The sequence below is a fragment of the Salvelinus sp. IW2-2015 genome, unplaced genomic scaffold (assembly GCF_002910315.2).
Source record: "Salvelinus sp. IW2-2015 unplaced genomic scaffold, ASM291031v2 Un_scaffold1345, whole genome shotgun sequence".
NCBI lineage: Eukaryota > Metazoa > Chordata > Actinopteri > Salmoniformes > Salmonidae > Salvelinus > Salvelinus sp. IW2-2015.
The window spans coordinates 121,631-140,142 of record NW_019942850.1 but is presented as its reverse complement, the minus strand read 5'-3'; the positions used below and the strand labels follow the sequence as shown (position 1 = coordinate 140,142).

At 42.3% G+C, this 18,512-nt stretch overlaps 2 protein-coding genes across 2 annotated transcripts in view; both read left to right on the top strand.

Annotated features, from left to right (window-relative positions):
- Positions 1–6,778, top strand: part of LOC112070492 (adenylate kinase 7-like) — a 9,109-nt gene extending 2,331 nt beyond the window's left edge. The window contains exons 4-16 of the mRNA XM_024137901.2: positions 292–386; positions 483–593; positions 690–773; positions 869–957; positions 1,086–1,176; positions 1,319–1,396; positions 1,583–1,732; positions 2,015–2,143; positions 2,393–2,498; positions 3,380–3,577; positions 3,762–3,982; positions 4,267–4,425; positions 4,802–6,778. Coding sequence (XP_023993669.1) covers positions 292–386; positions 483–593; positions 690–773; positions 869–957; positions 1,086–1,176; positions 1,319–1,396; positions 1,583–1,732; positions 2,015–2,143; positions 2,393–2,498; positions 3,380–3,577; positions 3,762–3,982; positions 4,267–4,425; positions 4,802–4,837 — 1,547 coding nt within the window. The 3' untranslated portion in view covers positions 4,838–6,778. The remainder of the gene's footprint in view (positions 1–291; positions 387–482; positions 594–689; positions 774–868; positions 958–1,085; positions 1,177–1,318; positions 1,397–1,582; positions 1,733–2,014; positions 2,144–2,392; positions 2,499–3,379; positions 3,578–3,761; positions 3,983–4,266; positions 4,426–4,801) is intronic.
- A 9,731-nt stretch (positions 6,779–16,509) lies between these two features.
- Positions 16,510–18,512, top strand: part of LOC112070494 (poly(A) polymerase type 3-like) — a 7,818-nt gene continuing 5,815 nt past the window's right edge. The window contains 2 exon segments of the mRNA XM_024137902.1: positions 16,510–16,708; positions 17,918–18,088. Coding sequence (XP_023993670.1) covers positions 16,701–16,708; positions 17,918–18,088 — 179 coding nt within the window. The 5' untranslated portion in view covers positions 16,510–16,700.

Sequence of the window (18,512 nt, the reverse complement as noted above, 5' to 3'; positions counted from 1 at the left end):
GACTGTCAGCCCTACTCTCAGACTGACAGCCCTACTCTCAGACTGTCAGCCCTACTCTCAGACTGTCAGCCCTACTCTCAGAATGTCAGCCCTACTCTCAGACTGTCAGCCCTACTCTCAGACTGACAGCCCTACTCTCAGACTGTCAGCCCTACTCTCTGTCTGTCAGCCCTACTCTCAGACGGACATATTATCTCACTGGACCTTTTGAGTTACATTGCAAATACTGCATGTCCTATAGCCTACTGTACCTACGGTAAGAAGCTGTCTCCTCTTCCTTTTATGCTGCAGCTCTTCACTCAGATATTGAGAGTTTTGCATCTCAGAAGATATTCATTTTGATATCATCAGTCATGACCTGGGCAATGAGCAAGCCAGCCGATCCTGTAAGTTTCTATTCAAATCTCATGTTTCCTAACTACTATATCATTTATGTGTCAATACACTTTTCTGAATATTCCTCATATCCTTTCTGTCCTTAGAATGACCCAGAGATTCCTCTGACAGAGGACGACTACAGGAGGAAAAGACATCATCCTAACTTCAAGGAGCACACCAACGCAGAGAAAACTGTGCTCAAACTGGGCAAAACTGTAAGTATAATGGGTAGGGTTCGGCAAATGTCAACAACAATGTCAACAACAACAAAAACAAGGGCAAAAACAACAACTCTTTGGTTTACCATACAGAAAAAGTCCAAGCTGTCCAGTTATGTTGTGGCAGCAGGTGTTCAGTATGGAATGGGAGAAAACCTCCTTCACTACTTCTTCAAGGTACATCTGAGCTATATAACTGAGACATTATTATTCTATCAAGACTTCGATGGATGTTCTCTGTCTCACTCTTTCCTCTGGCTTGACTCCTCAAGACGTCTTGGCTGGGGGAGTTTGCACAAGTTCCTGTTTTTGGGCCTGGCACAAATGTTATCCCTACCATTCATGTCAACGACCTTGCAGGGTTTGTATTTTTCAATGCGTCCATTCCATTGTCTTGATGTTCAATTATTGCTTATTTAAGGGTATCTGCCAGAGTCTGGGTGAAAAAAAACTACTAATTCTATGATATTGTCTACTTTTGTCTACAAGGGTTATTCAGAATGTAATCGACCACAAGCCAAAGATACATTATTTCCTCGCTGTGGATGATTCCAATAATACTTTTGAGGATATTGTGAAGGTAAATAGGCTAAGCCAGACAGACATCTTGTTGATCATTTCAAGTTTATTGGTAAAATTGTTGCATTTCTTTCTTTTTTAAATAGATTTGTAGATCTACACAATGGTTGGTGTTTTTTCTTCTTCTGTATTCTCCCTGCTAGATAATAAGCTTTGTGCTCGGTCCAGGGAAGATCAAGAAAGTCTCTAAGGAGGAGGCCTACCTCACCAATGTTCTGACGGTCTGTTTCCATCCCTCGTCTCAGGTTTAGAAAAGTTAATTCAGAAATGCCCGTTGTCAGTTGGAGCATATCTTAACTAGCCTGGTCCCAGATCTGTTTGTGTGGTCTTGGTTGACCAGGGGAAATTGGCAGAACGGCAGTAGATCCGGGTCTGGTCAATGTTGGAGCGTCAACCTTGTTTTCCAGAACGATGATGTGGATTACCTGAGTGTCAACCTGCGGATAGAGCCAACCTTTCTGAAGGAAACCTTCAACCTTCACTGGGTGTCAGAGGCTGGCATCATTGATAACATCAACCGGGTGGTGGAGGAATACAAACTGTTGAGACTACTACTGGTGAGGGACCAAACCAACTACTGTATGTTTACCTCTTCTGTTCTTAGTTAGGGTCTGAATGGATTTTCCCAGCACCAATTTAGAATGTGAACATGTGTATTGTCTCTTATTGGAAGGAAAGCTTCGTTACACAGCAATACAGAGAATGTGCACCGTGTTTAGGCATATAGATATATATAGATTATAGATAGTGTCATTATATTATTTTATATGATATGATATACTCAAATTCAAGCCAGAAATTGTTAAAATATTTAACATGCTCTTTGGTTTTCCCATCAGCCCATCAGAATCTGTCTCCTGGGCCCTCCAGCAGTAGGGAAGAGCACCGTGGCAGAGAAACTGTGTAAACATTACAAACTGCACCACATCAACCTCAAAGAGATCATTGATGAGAATATGCATCATCTGGTCAGTAAAAGCGAAGCAATGACACTTGTAAAACTCTTCATATTTATTCTCTCTTGTAAAATAGGAAATGCCTCCCCCTTGTGGTCGATCAAAAGAAATGCACCCCTTGTTATTTTCTAATATTACAGTGTCTCTCTGTACTATACATGTACACTCTACAGTATCAATAGGTGTGTGAACCATTTTGTAAAACAACATCTTACAATATATTAATCCAGGTATTCATTTTTGTTGTTTATTATATGTCAGGAGGAGGCTGTGAATGTGGCTGAGCAGGAGGGAGAGAATGAGGAGGCGCTCAGTAACGCTCAGGACCAACTGGACTCTCTGAAGGACAGCATGGAGCAAAATGGAGGTATATCAATATTGCACAACACGGCCATGAGTTGTTCCTGAAAGCATGTTTGTAGATTTAATTTACGTAATATTCCACAACACAGGCATGAGTTATTCCTGAAAGCATGTTTGTAGATTTAACCTACGCTAAATTCCAAACACTACATGCATGCATTATTCCTGAAACAGCATAAGTTTAGTAGATTGTGAATTTACGTAATATTACCATCAACAGCGAGCTCATCAGTTGATATCGCTTGAATTAGCTTTGTAGACTGCAATTAATAGACTCCGCCCCTCATCTCTAAAATTTGTTTGAGATCTTCATATCATGAAAGACATGTTTGTTTCTCTAACGTTTCTGAAGCAATGTTCAAGTGGTTTCACGAATGTCATCATTATTCTTGCAGGTGCGCGCCTGACGACGTGGCTTGTTTTCAACTAACGTAATGATGCGTGATTAAGATTGAACGCAACGCCTTCTGGAAACGCATGGAGCATCGTCCTCCGTGCGAGCGGCTTCCACAAGTCCCTTACGATACAGGCGCGAGATAGTCTCTCTATGTAAACCATAAATCATATGATTAACATTTTTACATAAAGCACGTTGAATGGATATCGAGTCAATTATGACAAATACCTGCACTTACGAAAGATGCAACCATAGTAGTCACTGGAAAGTTTTGCCTTAAACCTATGTCATCCTGATTTTTGTAAACACTGATGTTGTCTAGATGACCTGGATCATCCCAGGTCCAAAATGCTGCTTACAACACAAGAAGATCATTTCCTGGACTATTGTTAATAATATACTGAATTGCACAGTATTGCATGCTATTTACATAACCCCCCCCCCCCCCCCCCCACACGCCTCTCCCCCACCGTCTGTCTCTTTTGCAGAGTTCATTTTCTCCCTGGAGGCATCTGATGACTTTTTAAAGGAGCGGGTGCAGAACCTACCTGAGAGTGTGGCAGAGAAAATGCACTACTCTAAAGACGAGTACCTTACCCGGCTGAAGAAATTTAGAAAGGTCAACGTGGAAGATGAAACGGTTCTGAACTACTTTGACGAGCTGGAGATTCACCCAGAGCACATTGGTAAGGCTGACAGACTGCAGATGTTCATTTACCAAAAAGAAAATGTGATAGATAAGATCATTTTGAAACCCTAATATTCAACTGTAATTATCAGAACTAGTAATTGTAGTAAATAGTGATTTGATTAGAACTCAACGCATTGAGAGGAAGTCTGTCAGTCTTTCATAGTCTGTCTGTCTGTCAGAGGTGAACAATGCCGTCGATCCTGAATACGGCGATGTGATGGACAAAATCACCAGGCTGGTGGGGCGTCCCAGGAACTACGGACCCACCCCTGAGGAGAGAGAGGAGATGGAGAGGAAGTCCGTAGAGGAGACAGCACAGCGCCTGGTACTGGAGACAGCAGAGTGGAAGAGGAGGGAGGCTGAGACCGCTGCCAAGATGGCCACACAGCTAGAGGAGTGGGTAAGAGATGGGCTGCTTCAGGAGTAGTATACTAGAATGGGAATAGGATGGCAGTTCAGGAAACATCTCTCTCACATTACTCATTGAGATTTGATTCCATTTTGGAATCCTTATAGACTCATCTCCACATTGCTTACCCCTATCCAGTCCTCTCAGATCTATAAACTCTTAAAACCCCTCTTTGTATACCATGCAAGAGTGGGCCCACCAGCAACAACGCAAACCCCGGAGTTGTAGTTTCTGTTTAGCTGAGCTGTACATACGTTGTGTGTGGGTTTCTCTAGAACCGTCACGTGACTGAGGTGAAGAGGCAGGAGCATGAGCTGCTGGAGGCTCGCGCCGCCCCCCTGAGGAACTACCTGATGAATTACGTAATGCCCTCTCTCACTGAGGGCATGATGGAGTGCTGCAAGGCCAAGCCAGACGACCCAGTAGACTTCCTGGTAATGATTTTATTTGATTTAAAAAATAAAAAAACTTTATTAATCCCACAAAGAGAAATCAGATTTGTCACCAGCAAGAGACATACAGAAAAAATATACTGTACACACGCATACATCAGAGACCAGTAGACGGAGCACTGATGGCTGGTGAAATAAGCAAAACAAATGTCTTCCATAGAAGCAAATAGATTCAATAGAGTAGTAGCCTACTTCTACTCTTCAATTATATAGGTTGCACTTCAACCATAAACGGATGTGAATTGTTGTCAGGTACTGAAGTATGCTAGGCCTACAGTAAAGAAATGTCACGTTTCCAACCCAATTGTCCTTTTTTTGTTTTTTCTAAATACTACATTTTTGTGTTTATCTATTTCAGGCTGAATATCTCCTCCGGAATAATTCACAAGATTAGTGTGATGTGGTTAACACATTCCAAACGTCTATGAGACCTTGTCGGCTGATATTATAAATGTTTTGTCATGACAGTGTTCTGTGTTGATCAAGTCTACCTTGTTTATTTTCCCCCACAAGAAATACCAAAAAAATCTAGTCCTCCGTTTGGAGGAATTATTGTGAAGATCATTTTATGAATATAATGATCTTTAACTAAAAAAAGTTAAATGTATATTCTGATTAAAATGTGTGTTAATGCCTATGCTACACCCACCCTAGCATGAATTGTAATCCAATTACAAACCCACAGCCGATTGACACAACGGCTAAATTTCAAAAACAAGCGTGAAAACAGAGCTAGTGATTTTCTGAACAAGAAGTTCAACTGAATAAAACTCACCAAAAAAAAGAAGCTTAAATTTAAGGCCAGGCATCACAGGCTGACATTTTTACATCTATCAATTTTGAGATTTATTTTGTATTTTGGTCTATTAATATTAGTATATTCACACAAAAAAAACATAAACATTTCAAAAACTTGATGAAAATATATATTTTCTTTAGCTGCTCATATTCTACTACCTTCATTTGAATGAATTTTAACCACTTTAAAATGGAATTATATCAATAATTTCAAAGCGCACTACATTGATTTCCCCATCATTTAAAATCCCATTTCATAGAGAATGTTACAAACTGGACTATATTTAGTAACTTACTTTGAAGAGATGGTGATTTGGGTCTAAGTAGGTGTTTAGTAGTCTAATTTCAGCCACCACATTTTTCTCAGCATCAGAAGCATCTGTATTCACCAATTTGTGTGTGGTTATGCTAAGATATATTCTCCAGACTTGCTCTGAGGGAATTGTTGATATGTTGTAAATGTTTTATTCTAGATAACATTTTCTTTGGAAAGGAAAGAAAAATGAAAAAATAAATGAATGTCATTAGTATTTTAATCTGCTCTGGAAATGTCCGGTGCTGGAGTGAAACCATCCAGTATCCGGAAAAAGAGATTTGTGCGATATGCAAATATGCACATATAATGAGACCTAATTTGCATAGACTGTATGTATCAAGGTGACATCTAGATGGTTATCAATATGAGTTATTTCTTGTGTAGGCTGCTATCCTACTTGAAATAAAATCATGTGACAGAGTGAATTTTGTCATTTAGGTTAGTATTGTGGAGTAACTACAGAGGTGTGGATCCAACCTCAGTTTTCTCCTATCACAGCCATTCAACTCTGTAACTATTTTAAAGTCACCGTTGGATTTAATCCCTGAGCGGTTTCCTTCCTCTCCGTCAACTGAGTTAGGAAGGACGCCTGTATCTTTGTAGTGACTGGGGTGTATTGATACACCATCCAAAGTGTAATTAATAACTTAACCCTGCTCAAAGGGATATTCCATGTCTGCTTTTGGGTTCAACTGAGGGACCTCACTGATAATTGTATGTGTGGGGTACAGAGATGAGGTGTTCATTCAACACTAGTATTGCACAAAGAATCCATGCAACCTGTTATGTGACTTGTTAAGCACATTTCTACTCCTGAACTTATTTAATCTTGCCATAAGAAAGGGGTTGAATACTTATTGACCCAATACATTTCAGCTTTTCATTTTGTATTCATTTGCAAACAATGCAAACAACATAATTCCACTTTGACATTATGGGGTGTTGTGTGTAGGCCAGTGACACAACATATCCATTTAATACATTTTAAAATCAGGCTGTAACAAAATGTGGGAAAAGTCAAGGGGTTTGAATACTTTCTGAAGGCACTGTAGTAGGTCTATGAATGTATGTTATAAATCACATGTATCACAAGTAGGCCTATGTAATTACAGTGCATTCAGTATTCAGACCCACTTTTTCCACATTTTGTTACGTTACAGCCTTATTCTATGTTTGATTAAATTGTTTTTTCCCATCATCAATCTATACACAATACCCCATAATGACAAAGCAAAAACAGGTTTTTAGAAATTGTAGCAAATTTATAAAAATAAACGGAATTAAAACATTTACATAAGTATTCAGACCTTTACTCAGTCTTGAGTCGTCTTGGGTATGACGCTACACGCTTGGCACACCTGTGTTTGGGGAGTTTCTCCCATCCTTCTCTGCAGATCCTCACAAGCTCTGTCAGGTTGGATGGGGAATGTCGCTGCACAGCTATTTTCAGGACTCTCCAGCGATGTTCGATTGGGTTCAAGTCCGGGCTCTGGCTGGGCCACTCAATGACATTCAGAGACTTGTCCCGAAGCTGCGTTGTCTTGGATGTGTACTTAGGGTCGTTGTCCTGTTGGAAAGGGCACCTTTGCCCCAGTCTGAGGTCCTGAGCGCTCTGGAGCAGGTTTTCATCAAGGAGCTCTCTGTACTTTTCTCCGTTCATCTTTCCCTCAATCCTGACTAGTCTCCCAGTCCCTTCCACTGAAAACCATCCCCACAGCATGATGCTGCCACCACCATTCTTCACCGTAGGGATGGTGCCAGGTTTCTTACAGATGTGACGTTTGGCATTCAGGCCAAAGAGTTCAATCTTGTTTTCATCAGACCAGAGAATCTTGTTTCTCATGGTCAGAGAGTTCTTTAGGTGCCTTTTGGCAAACTCCAATCGGGCTGTCATGTATCTTTTACTGAGGAGTGGCTTCCGTCTGGCCACTCTACCATAAAGGCCTGATTGGTGGAGTGCTGTAGAGATGGTTGTCCTTCTGGAAGATTCTCCCATCTCCACAGAGGAACTCTGGAGCTCAGTCAGAGTGACCATCGGGTTCTTGTTCACCTCCCAGACCAAGGCCCTTCTCCCCTGATTGCTCAGTTTGGCCGGGTGGTCAGCTCTAGGAAGAGTCTTGGTGTTTCCAAACTTCTTCCATTTAATAATTATGGAGGCCACCGTGTTCTTGGGGACCTTCAATGCTGCAGAATTTTGGTACCCTTCCCCAGATCTGTGCCTCGACGCAATCCTGTCTCTGAGCTCTATGGACAATTCCTTCAACCTCATGGCTTGGTTTTTTCTCTGACATGCACTGTCAACAGTGGGACCTTATATAGACGTGTTTATGCCTTTCCAAATCATGTCCAATCAATTGAATTTACCACAAGTGGATTTTAATCAAGTTGTAGAAACATCTGAAGGATGATCAATGTAGACAGTATGCACCTGAGCTCAATTTCGAGTCTTATAGCAAAGGGTCTGAATACTTATGCAAATAACGTATTTCTGTTTTTTGTTTTTAATACAATTGCAAAAATGTTTTCAGTTTGTCATTATGGGGTATTGTGTGTAGATTGCGGGGGAAATTGTTTCTTTTAATCCATTTTAGTATAAGGCTGTAACGTAACAAAATGTGGAAAAAGTCAAGGGATCTGAATATTTTCCGAAGGCAAAGGTTGTGAGGATGAAGATGTATTTAAGCTCTAAATAGTCATCGACCCAAAACACTAAACATGCATTGATAATGACCAATGATAGGTGGCGACGTCAACCATTTATGAGCATGTAGTGCCTTTTGCTTTAAAAAAAAACGTAAGGTTGTCTCCCACAATGCTTTGGTTCCGACTTCGAGTGGCAGTTGGTGAGGAGCAATTGCAGAAATTTCCAGTCGACTGCAGTTGAAAGTTCATGAAAGTTCAAGGACCTCCTATATACAGTACCAGTCAAAGGTTTGGACACACCTACTCATTCAAGGGTTTTTCTTTATTTTTACTATTTTCTACATTGTAAAATAATAGTGAAGACATCAAAACTATGAAATAACACATATGGAATCATGTAGTAACCAAAAAAGTGTTAAACAAATCAAAATATATTTGAGATTCTTCAAAGTAGCCACCCTTTTCCTTGATGACATCTTTGCACACTCTTCCAACCAACTTCACCTGAAATACTTTTCCATCAGTCTTGAAGGAAACCCACATATGCTGAGCACTTGATAGCCAGGGGCACACTCAAACACTTAGACATTCATTTACAAACGAAGTATGTGTGTTTAGGGAGTCCACCAGATCAGAGGCAGTAGGGACGACCAGAGATGTTCTCTTGATAAGTGCATGAATTGGACCATGTTCCTGTCCTGCTAAGCATTCAAAATGTAACTAATACTTTGGGTGTCAGGGAAAATGTATGGAGCTAAAAGTATGTTATTTTCTTGAGGAATGTAGTGAAGTAAAAGCTGTCAAAATTATAAATAGTAAAGTAATTTACAGATGCCTATCAGGTTTCAGGTAAGACCCAAATGCAGACTGTGTCGAAGTAACAATGTTTATTACAGCAACAGGGGAAGGCAAACGACAGGTCAAGGCAGGCAGAGATCGATAATCCAGAGTAGTGGCAAGGGCACAGAATGGCAGGAAGGCTCAGGGTCAGGTCAGGCAGAGCTCGGTAATCCAGAGAAGGGGCAAAGGCACAGGACGGCAGGCAGGCTCAGGGGCAGGCAGTGTGGTCAGGCAGGCGGGCTCAGAGTCAGGACAGGCAAAGGTCAAAACCAGGAGAGCGAGAAAAAGAGAGACTTGGGAAAAGCAGGAGCGGAGGCAAAACGCTGGATGGCTTGACAAACAAGACGAACTGGCAACAGACAAACAGAGAAGACAGGTATTAGTACCCAGGGGATAATGGGGAAGATGGGTGACCCCTGGAGGGGGTGGAGACAAGCACAAGGACAGGTGAAACAGATCAGGACGTGACAGATACCGCCAAAAACGACTTAAGTAAAAATACTTTAAAGTACTACTTAAGTACTTTACACCATTGTGAGAAAGTTTCAGATGCACAAATATCATACCCCCAAAACATGCTAACATTTCTCCATTACAATAACAGGGGAGGTTAGCATTTTGTTATTTACAATAAAAGTGACTCCGAAATGACACAATACATTATTTAATACATTAAATAATCTGAAACACATCCAAAACAAACAGCAAATGCATCCAACAAATTTGTAGAGTCACAAGCTTGATGTTGTCATTGAGTGCAATGAATATGAGACCAAATACTTAACTTTTTACTACTTTTGGTCTCCTAAAATGGGGGGACTATGTACAAAAAGTGCTGAAATTTCTAAACGGTTCACCTGATATGGATGAAAACACCCTCAAGTTAAATCTGACAGTTTGCACTTTAATCACATAGTCATTATATGATTTCAGATACAAAGTGCTGGAGTAGTAGTACAGAGCCAAAACAAAACTGTAATTGTCCCAAAACCTTGAGCTCACAGCCTCCTAACAGTGGTGAATGGAAAGAGAGAGCTGTTACGCAAGACATTTGAAAACACCAAAAAGTGTAATGACATTTGAAAACACCAAAAAGTGTAAAGACATTTGCTGATTGTCATTAGGAAAGAATTTATGCGTCCACTCTGGCCGTGCGTATCTCGGTGTCGGCCACTCAAATTTCAGTGTTCTCTTCGAACCACATCGCTGGGATTCCGTTCCCGACCGTGCCACCTTACTTTTGCCCCTGCACATAATGCAACACACTTTGAAAGGCAGTGACCAACATTGGTCAACAGCTTGACAAAAGTGATCCGCTAGAAAGTACACACACACTCCTCAACCAGTTTCCAGGTCATGAAGAAGACAGAATGGAGAAAGGAGGAGAGAGGACGGTGGCCCAATCCCAAATCGACCCAGTTTGTGGGCACCGTAGACCCTACACCTATTCACTTGTAGAAATCTGAGATGATTTGACGGGTCTATGTAATAGGGTGAAACTTCTACCCAGCCTATCAGAGGGCAAGTAGGAACTATTACCATATAGATTGCACCTGTCACATCCACAAGTGCGTAGGGTCTAGGGCACGGACTATCAACTATACCGAACAAAAATATAAATGAAACATTAAACAATTTCAAAGATTTTACTGAGTTACAGTTCTTATAAGGAAATTAGTGAATTCAAATAAATTCATTAGGCCCTAATCTATGGATTTCACATGACTGGGAATTCAGATATGCATTTGTTGGTCACAGATACACTACATGACCAAAAGTATGTGGACACCTGCTCTTCGAAAATGTCATTCCAAAATCATGGGCATTAATATGGAGTTGGTCCCCCCTTTGCTGCTATAACAGCCTCCACTCTTCTGGGAAGGATTTCCACTAGATGGTGGAACATTGCTGCGGGGACTTGCTTCCATTCAGCCACAGGAGCATTAGTGAGGTCGGACACTGATTTTAGGTGATGAGGCCTGACGTTCCAATTCATCCCAAAGGTGTTAGATGGGGTTGAGGTCAGGGCTCTGTGCAGGCCAGTCAAGTTCTTCCACGCCGATCTCAACAAACCATTTCTGAATGAACCTCGCTTTGTGAAGTTGGAAGCACAGAATCGTCTAGAATGTCATTGTATGCTGAAGTGGTGATTTTAGCATTTCAATCTTGGTGGGGCAAACAAAACAAAAAAATGTGGATGCATACCAGCAAAGCCACTACATAACACAACACTGAACAATACATTCATTGCACTATAACGGTGACAAACGGTGCCCACAAACTGTTAGGGCCTACATAAAGCTGTCCCAACAGCAGTCCCAACAGCAGTCCCAACACCTTACCACTGCTACACCTGGCTATCAGAGGAGCCTTGTCTGGCAACGAAACAGTTAATTCAGCCTCATTTACTGCCTTTTAAAAAAACATAGCTGACATGGCTGACTTGCTTAAACAAATGTGGTTTCTACTGACAATTGAGATGTAGAAACTATGGCATAAGGGGACGACAAGCGGATAAGAGGAAATCCGTAATTTCAATTAAGACATTAATGAGCGAGCGACGATGGACGTAGTCAACATAACTATTGTTTAACACTTTTGAAATGTACAGTGGCAGAATTCAGAACAGGCCATTCTTAGTGTTCTCCCTGTACACCAAGTCAGAACCATAGGATAAATAAAGGGGGCATATAAGCAGACAATGAAAGCTCTTAAAATATTAAATGATTACATTCCTCTAAAACAGGTTATAGGCTACATGTGCACCACCAAGTACGTACAGTAGGTGAAATTAAGAGGGGAAAATAGACCAACTTATTAGGGTGAAGCCCAACAGGCTACTAACAGCTTACTACACAAATTACACTTAGTATTACTGTAGCTAATTGTTGGCTGCTTTTCCTTCACTCTGCGGTCCAACTCATTTCAAACCATCTCAATTTGATTGAGGTTGGGGGGCTGTGGAGGCCAGGTCATCTGATGCAGCACTCCATCACTCTCAATCTTGGTAAAATGGCCCTTACACAGCCTGGAGGTGTGTTGGTTCATTGTCCTGTTGAAAAACAAATGATAGTCCCACTAAGCCCAAACCAGATGGGATGGAGTATCGCTGCAGAATGCTGTGGTAGCCATGTTGGTTAAGTGTGTCTTGAATTCTAAATAAATCACAGACTGTGTCACCAACAAAGCACCCCTACGCTATAATACCTCCTCCATGCTTTACGGTGGGAATCACACATGCTGAGATCATCTGTTCACCCACACCGCGTCTCACAAAGACACAGCAGTTGGAACCAAAAATATCCAATTTGGACTCCAGACCAAAGGATACATTTCCACCGGTCTAATGTCCATTGCTCGTATTTCTTGTCCCAAGCAAGTCTCTTCTTATTGGTGTCCTTTAGTAGTGGTTTCTTTGCAGTAATTCGACCATGAAAGCCTGATTCACACAGTCTCCTTTGAACAGTTGATGTTGAGATGTGTCTGTTACTTGAACTCTGTGAAGCATTTATTCCGGCTGCAATCTGAGGCTGGTAACTCTAATGAACTTATCCACTGCAGCAGAGGTAACTTTGGGTCTTCCATTCCTGTGGCGGTCCTCATGAGAGCCAGTTTCATCATAGCGCTTGATGGTTTTTGCGACTGCACTTGAAGAAACTTTCAAAGTTCTTGACATTTTCCGTTCCGTATTGACTGACCATGTCTTAAAGTAATGGACTGTTGTTTCGCTTTGCTTATTTGAGCGCGCCATAATATGGACTTGGTCTTTTACCAAATAGGGCTATCTTCTGTATACCCCCCTACCTTGTCACAACACAAGTAATTGGCTCAAACGCATTAAGAAGGAAAGAAATTCCACAAATGTACTTTTAAGAAGGCACCCTGTTAATTGAAATGCATTCCAGGTGACTACCTCATGAAGCTGGTTGAAAGAATGCCAAGAGTGTGCAAAGGTTTCATCAAGGCAAAGGGTGGCTACTTTGAAGAATAGGGGTTGCAACAATGGCGGCGGATAATTTTAGAAAGAGAGGGTCCAGATTGTCTAGCCCAGCTGATTTGTACGGGTCCAGGTTTTGCAGCTCTTTCAGAACATCTGCTATCTGGATTTGGGTGAAGGAGAAGCTGGGGAGGCTCGGGCAAGAAGCTGCGGGAGGTGCGGAGCTGTTGGCCGGGGTTGGGGTAGCCAGGAGGAAAGCATGGCCAGCCGTAGAGAAATGCTTAATGAAATTTTCGATTATCATGGATTTATCGGCAGCTGAGAGGAGGTGCTCTTGTTCTCCATGGATTTTACAGTGTCCCAAAACTTTTTGGAGTTAGAGCTACAGGATGCTAATTTCTGTTTGAAAAAGCTAGCCTTTGCTTTCCTGACTGACTGTGTGTATTGGTTCCTGACTTCCCTGAACAGTTGCATATCGCGGGGACTCTTCGATGGTATTGCAGTCCACCACAGGATGTTTTTGTGCTGGTCAAGGGCAGTCAGGTCTGGAGTGAACCAAGGCCTATATCTGTTCTTAGTTCTACATTTTTTGAAAGGGGCATGCTTATTTAAGATGGTGAGGATATTACTTTTAAAGAACGACCAGGCATCCTCGACTGACGGGAGGAGGTCAATATCCTTCCAGGATACCAGGGCCAGGTTGATAAGAAAGGCCTGCTCGCGGAAGTGTTTTAGGAAGCGTTTGACAGTGATGAGCGGTGGTCGTTTGACCGAGGACCCATAGCGGATGCAGGCAATGAGGCAGTGATCGCTGAGATCCTGATTGAAAACAGCAGAGGTGTATTTGGAGGGCAAGTTGGTCAGGATAATATCTATGAGGGTGCCCATGTTTACGGATATAGGGTTGTACCTGGTGGTTTCCTTGATAATTTGTGTGAGATTGAGGGCATCAAGCTTAGATTGTAGGACTGCTGGGGTGTTAAGCATATCCCAGTTTAGGTCACCTAACAGAACGAACTCTGAAGATAGATGGGGGGCAATCAATTCACATATGGTCTCCAGGGCACAGCTGGGAGCTGAGGGGGGTCTATAACAGGCGGCAACAGTGAGAGACTTATTTCTGGAGAGATTCACTTTTAAAATTAGAAGCTCGAACTGTTTGAGCATAGACCTGGAAAGTATGACAGAACTTTGCAAGCTATCTCTGCAGTAGATTGCAACTCCTCCCCCTTTGGCAGTTCTATCTTGACGGAAATGTTGTAGTTGGGGATGGAAATCTCAGAATTTTTGGTGGCCTTCCTAAACCAGGATTCAGACACGAAAAGGACATCAGGGTTGGCGGACAAACTTAGGGAGGAGGCTTCTGATGTGAACATGCATGAAACCAAGGCTTTTTCGATGACAGAAGTCAACAAATGAGAGTGCCTGGGGACACGCAAGGCCTGGGTTAGCCTCCACATCACCCGAAGAACAGAGGAGGAGTAGGATTAGGGTACGGCTAAAGGCTAGCAAAACTGGTCGTCTAGTGCGTTGGAGACAGAGAATAAAAGGAGCAGATTTCTGGGAATGGTAGAACAGATTCAGGGCATAATGTGCAGACAGGGGTATGGTGGAGTGCGGGTACAGTGGAGGTAAGCCCAGGCACTGAGTGATGATAAGAGAGTTTGCATCTCTGGACACGCTGGTTATACTGGGTGAGGTCACCAAATGTGTGGGAGGTGGGACAAAGGAGGTATCTGAGGCATGTACAGTGGGACTAGGAGCTCCGCAGTAAACTAAAACAATGATAACTATCATAAACAACAGTATACAAGGCATATTGACATTTGAGAGAGACCTAAAGCGAGGCATAAAGCAATCACAGGTGTTGATTGGGAGAGCTAGCTGAGACAACAACGGGTAAGACAACAACAGCTAATCAGATAAGACAACAACAACAGGTAAAAGGGCGATGAATGGGCAGAGAAGGTCGGTTAACTACACACAGGGCCTGAGTTCGGGGCTAGGGCCGACAGATAAACAAAGGTAAACAAAGTGGAGTATGTGATAAATGAACAGTCCAGCAGGCATCAGCTATGTAGCCAAGTGATCATAGAGTCCAGGGGACAGCAATAGATGGAACAGGGAAGCCGCGGGGTAGTCGTTGCTACGCTAGCACGCGGGAGACACAGTGTTTAAAGTTAGCAGGCCAGGGTAAGTAGAAGCGTCTGCTCCGACATCCGGCAAAAGCCGGTTGAAGGCACAGCGGATGTAATTACGTCTGCGGATCAGTCGTGGTGGTACTGCGGGGCGCCGTGTCAACGAAGGGACCGGGCCAGATGGCGAAAGAGGTATTGTAGTTGTGGTAATTTTGTTTGCTAGCCAGGAGATGCGCCTGGCTCAGGGCTAGCTTCGGGGCTGGGTCACTCGGTGGCAGCTAGCTAGCTGTGATGATCAGGAGTGATGGTCCAGGGTTTATGGCAGGAATCCGGCGTTGTAGTGGAGAAAAACAGTCCGAGGCTGGCAGGTATTATTGCTGGCAGGTTTGTTGTCTGTAGTTTATGCCTGCCCATACCATAACCCCTCCGCCACCATGGGGCACTCTGTTCACAACGTTAACATCAGCAAATCTCTCGCTCACACAATGCCATACATGTGGTCTGCAGTTGTCAAATTCTCTAAAATTAAGTTTGAGGCAGTTTATGGTAGAAAAAATTACATTAAGTTCTCTTTCAAGAGCTCTGGTGGACATTCCTGCAGCCAGCAGGCCAAAATGAAAAAAGCTGATTTCCTTTTATGTCCAACAATAAATAAATTAAACATATATATATATATATATATATATATATTGGACTGCTCAGAATACTTGCGGAACCAAATCAAACCAAATAGAACCCTGGTCTAGGGGTTGATTTGGGATTTGGCCAGACTTTTGTTGAAACGAGAAATTCCCCTTGTCCTTCTGCAGAGGTGTAACTGTAGAGATAGAAAGACGATTCATCTTTATATCTCTGCTATTCGAGCGTGTTCATGCTAAAATTGATCTTTGGCCATTTTGGCCGAAGAGGAAGAGAGAGGCCCAACTCGGCGGAAAATCTGTCTTCCTCCAGCAGGTGGCGGTGTTTCGTTGTTTTGCCCATCAAGTGGAGGAGGTCAAATAGAGCGTGTCGAATTTTTTCAACAAAAACATGAATGGCTTATGTGCTACGTGACGTTTATTTAATCGAATATAAGTTTTGTAATGCTTATTAAGTTGTTACGAGTGTACTGATATAAGTAGGACTCGTGACATCCCGGCAACTTTGAGAGAAAAACATCTATTATATTAGAGTCTAGAGATGGCTATGCATATTCATGACATGAGGCTAGTAGCATCGTATAGCTCTCGATTGAATACAGGCGGTAGAAGTAAACAATCCTATTCGAATATATAAAAAAAAATGTAATTAAAATAAATAAAGAAGGGGGCGGTCATTTAAAGGACTACAGTTCCCATGTGATAAAGTAAAATTGTGCTTTACGTCATGACGGTCACACAACACACCCACCCTTTCAAGGTTGCGGTTTTTGCGGTGACAGCACACGCCATGTTTAGTGGAAACAAAAGGGGCAAGTTTCACTGCTTGGTTGCCGGTTAAAGAAATAACATCGCTGGCTAGCTAGCTAAGATTGATGAAAAATAAAAAACGAGTATGAGAAGGGAATTTTGGGGGGGGCTGATTGGATTTGTTGGAGGTTGTTACAATGCCCTTGTAAGTATCTCCCTTGGACAGTATGTACTGAGTGTGTTTGGAAAGGGGATTGATTGGGCCTACCGATGCGAGGTTGCCAGTCCATGTTTGCTATAAAAAAAAAAGAAGAGTTAGCAGGTTGTGTAGCGGGAAATGGCATTGAAACAAGATGGAGCACATTGTTTTTGAGTATTGGCTAAGCTAACGTTACTTAGGTCTGACATTCTAGTCTAGACATTTTAAGAGGTCTTGAAAAGTTGCAAACGGTATCAAGCTAGTTAGCTACATTTCGTAGTTAGTAACGCTAGCTACCGTTAGTTATTTTTAGCTAGCACGCCGCAATTCGGAACAGCAGTATATTTGCTATTTTGTAATCACATGTACCTGACTAGTTACCAATCACAATTGACCACTAACTACGTGTTTTTACTAGCGTCCATGTTGTTGAAGTGTAAATTAATATCCGCAGAAGTAGTTCACTTAGTTAAATAGTCATCAGTGCACGTGACGGAACTTTTGCAATATTGCATGTTGTCTGTAAGATGTAACGTTACTAGTTTTATAATCCTTTTCTCAAACTAAACATGATCATATTCTTCTGGTAGACTACTTAAGTTATAGCTTTTTTTAGCCGTCTCTGACACGAACCTATAGCAGATGCCATCATAATTGCGGAGGACAAATCACGTTTTGGGAGTCTGAGTTACTACTTTTTTTGTGTGTGCATTGTAATGGGACACAATAAGACATGCAAAACATTCTCTTTCGCCATTACAATGTCATGTCAACATGAAACTGTACGATAGGTCACCAAGTTGATGATGATTTCCTTGTTGGTGCTTTACACCCAAACGCAGTCAAAAGACATTTGACTATAACGTATGAGGCATGAGAATACACCTACATGCTTTTACCCAGAGACCAACATTTTATACGTATACCTTCTACCACATCCAAATAAACCACAGCAAGCAACGTAGCTATGTAAATCTGCATAGACATAAACTAAAAGCACACAGTAGGAGCAGCAGTTGTAGCTCACTATGTGCTTTTAGATACCATGGAACACTCTGTACGGGTTATCAGGTATATTTTTATGGATATTCAAATCCTTTATTTTTTTTAAAATGTGTTTCTTTGCACAACACCAAGAGAAATTACTAGTAACATATGTTGCATGGCTATAACGTCTTCTTATTCCGATCACAACCACATCTGTCCTGTTTTCAGTCCGTCTACAAACCAGGTGTTGTTGGGTCGGGAGACACCCAAACACTATGGGATCACTTCTCCTATCAGCCTGGCCCAAGCCAAGGAGGCTGACCTGGTCCTCACACACAGGCTGACTGAGGCCCTGAAACCATACGGGGTGTTTGAAGAGGAGCTGGAACTACAGCGCAGGTAAGAGTAGTGGTAGGATGCGGCCTATTAGGAGAAGTCGTGGTGGTGGTAGGATGAGGCGTATTAGGAGAAGTGGTGGTGGTAGGATGAGGCCTATTAGGAGAGGTAGTGGTATGATGTGGCCTATTAGGAGAAGTAGTGGTGGTGGTAGGATGAGGCCTATTAGGAGAAGTAGTGGTAGGATGACGCCTATTAGGAGTAGTAGTGGTGGTGGTAGGATGAGGCTTTTTAGGAGAAGTAGTGGTGGTGGTGGTAGGATGAGGCCTATTAGGAGAAGTGGTGGTAGGATGAGGCCTATTAGAAGTGGTGGTAGGATGAGGCCTATTAGGAGAAGTATTGGTAGGATGAGGCCTATTAGGATAAGTGGTGGTAGGATGAGGCATATTAGGAGAAGTGGTGGTAGGATGAGGCCTATTAGGAGGAG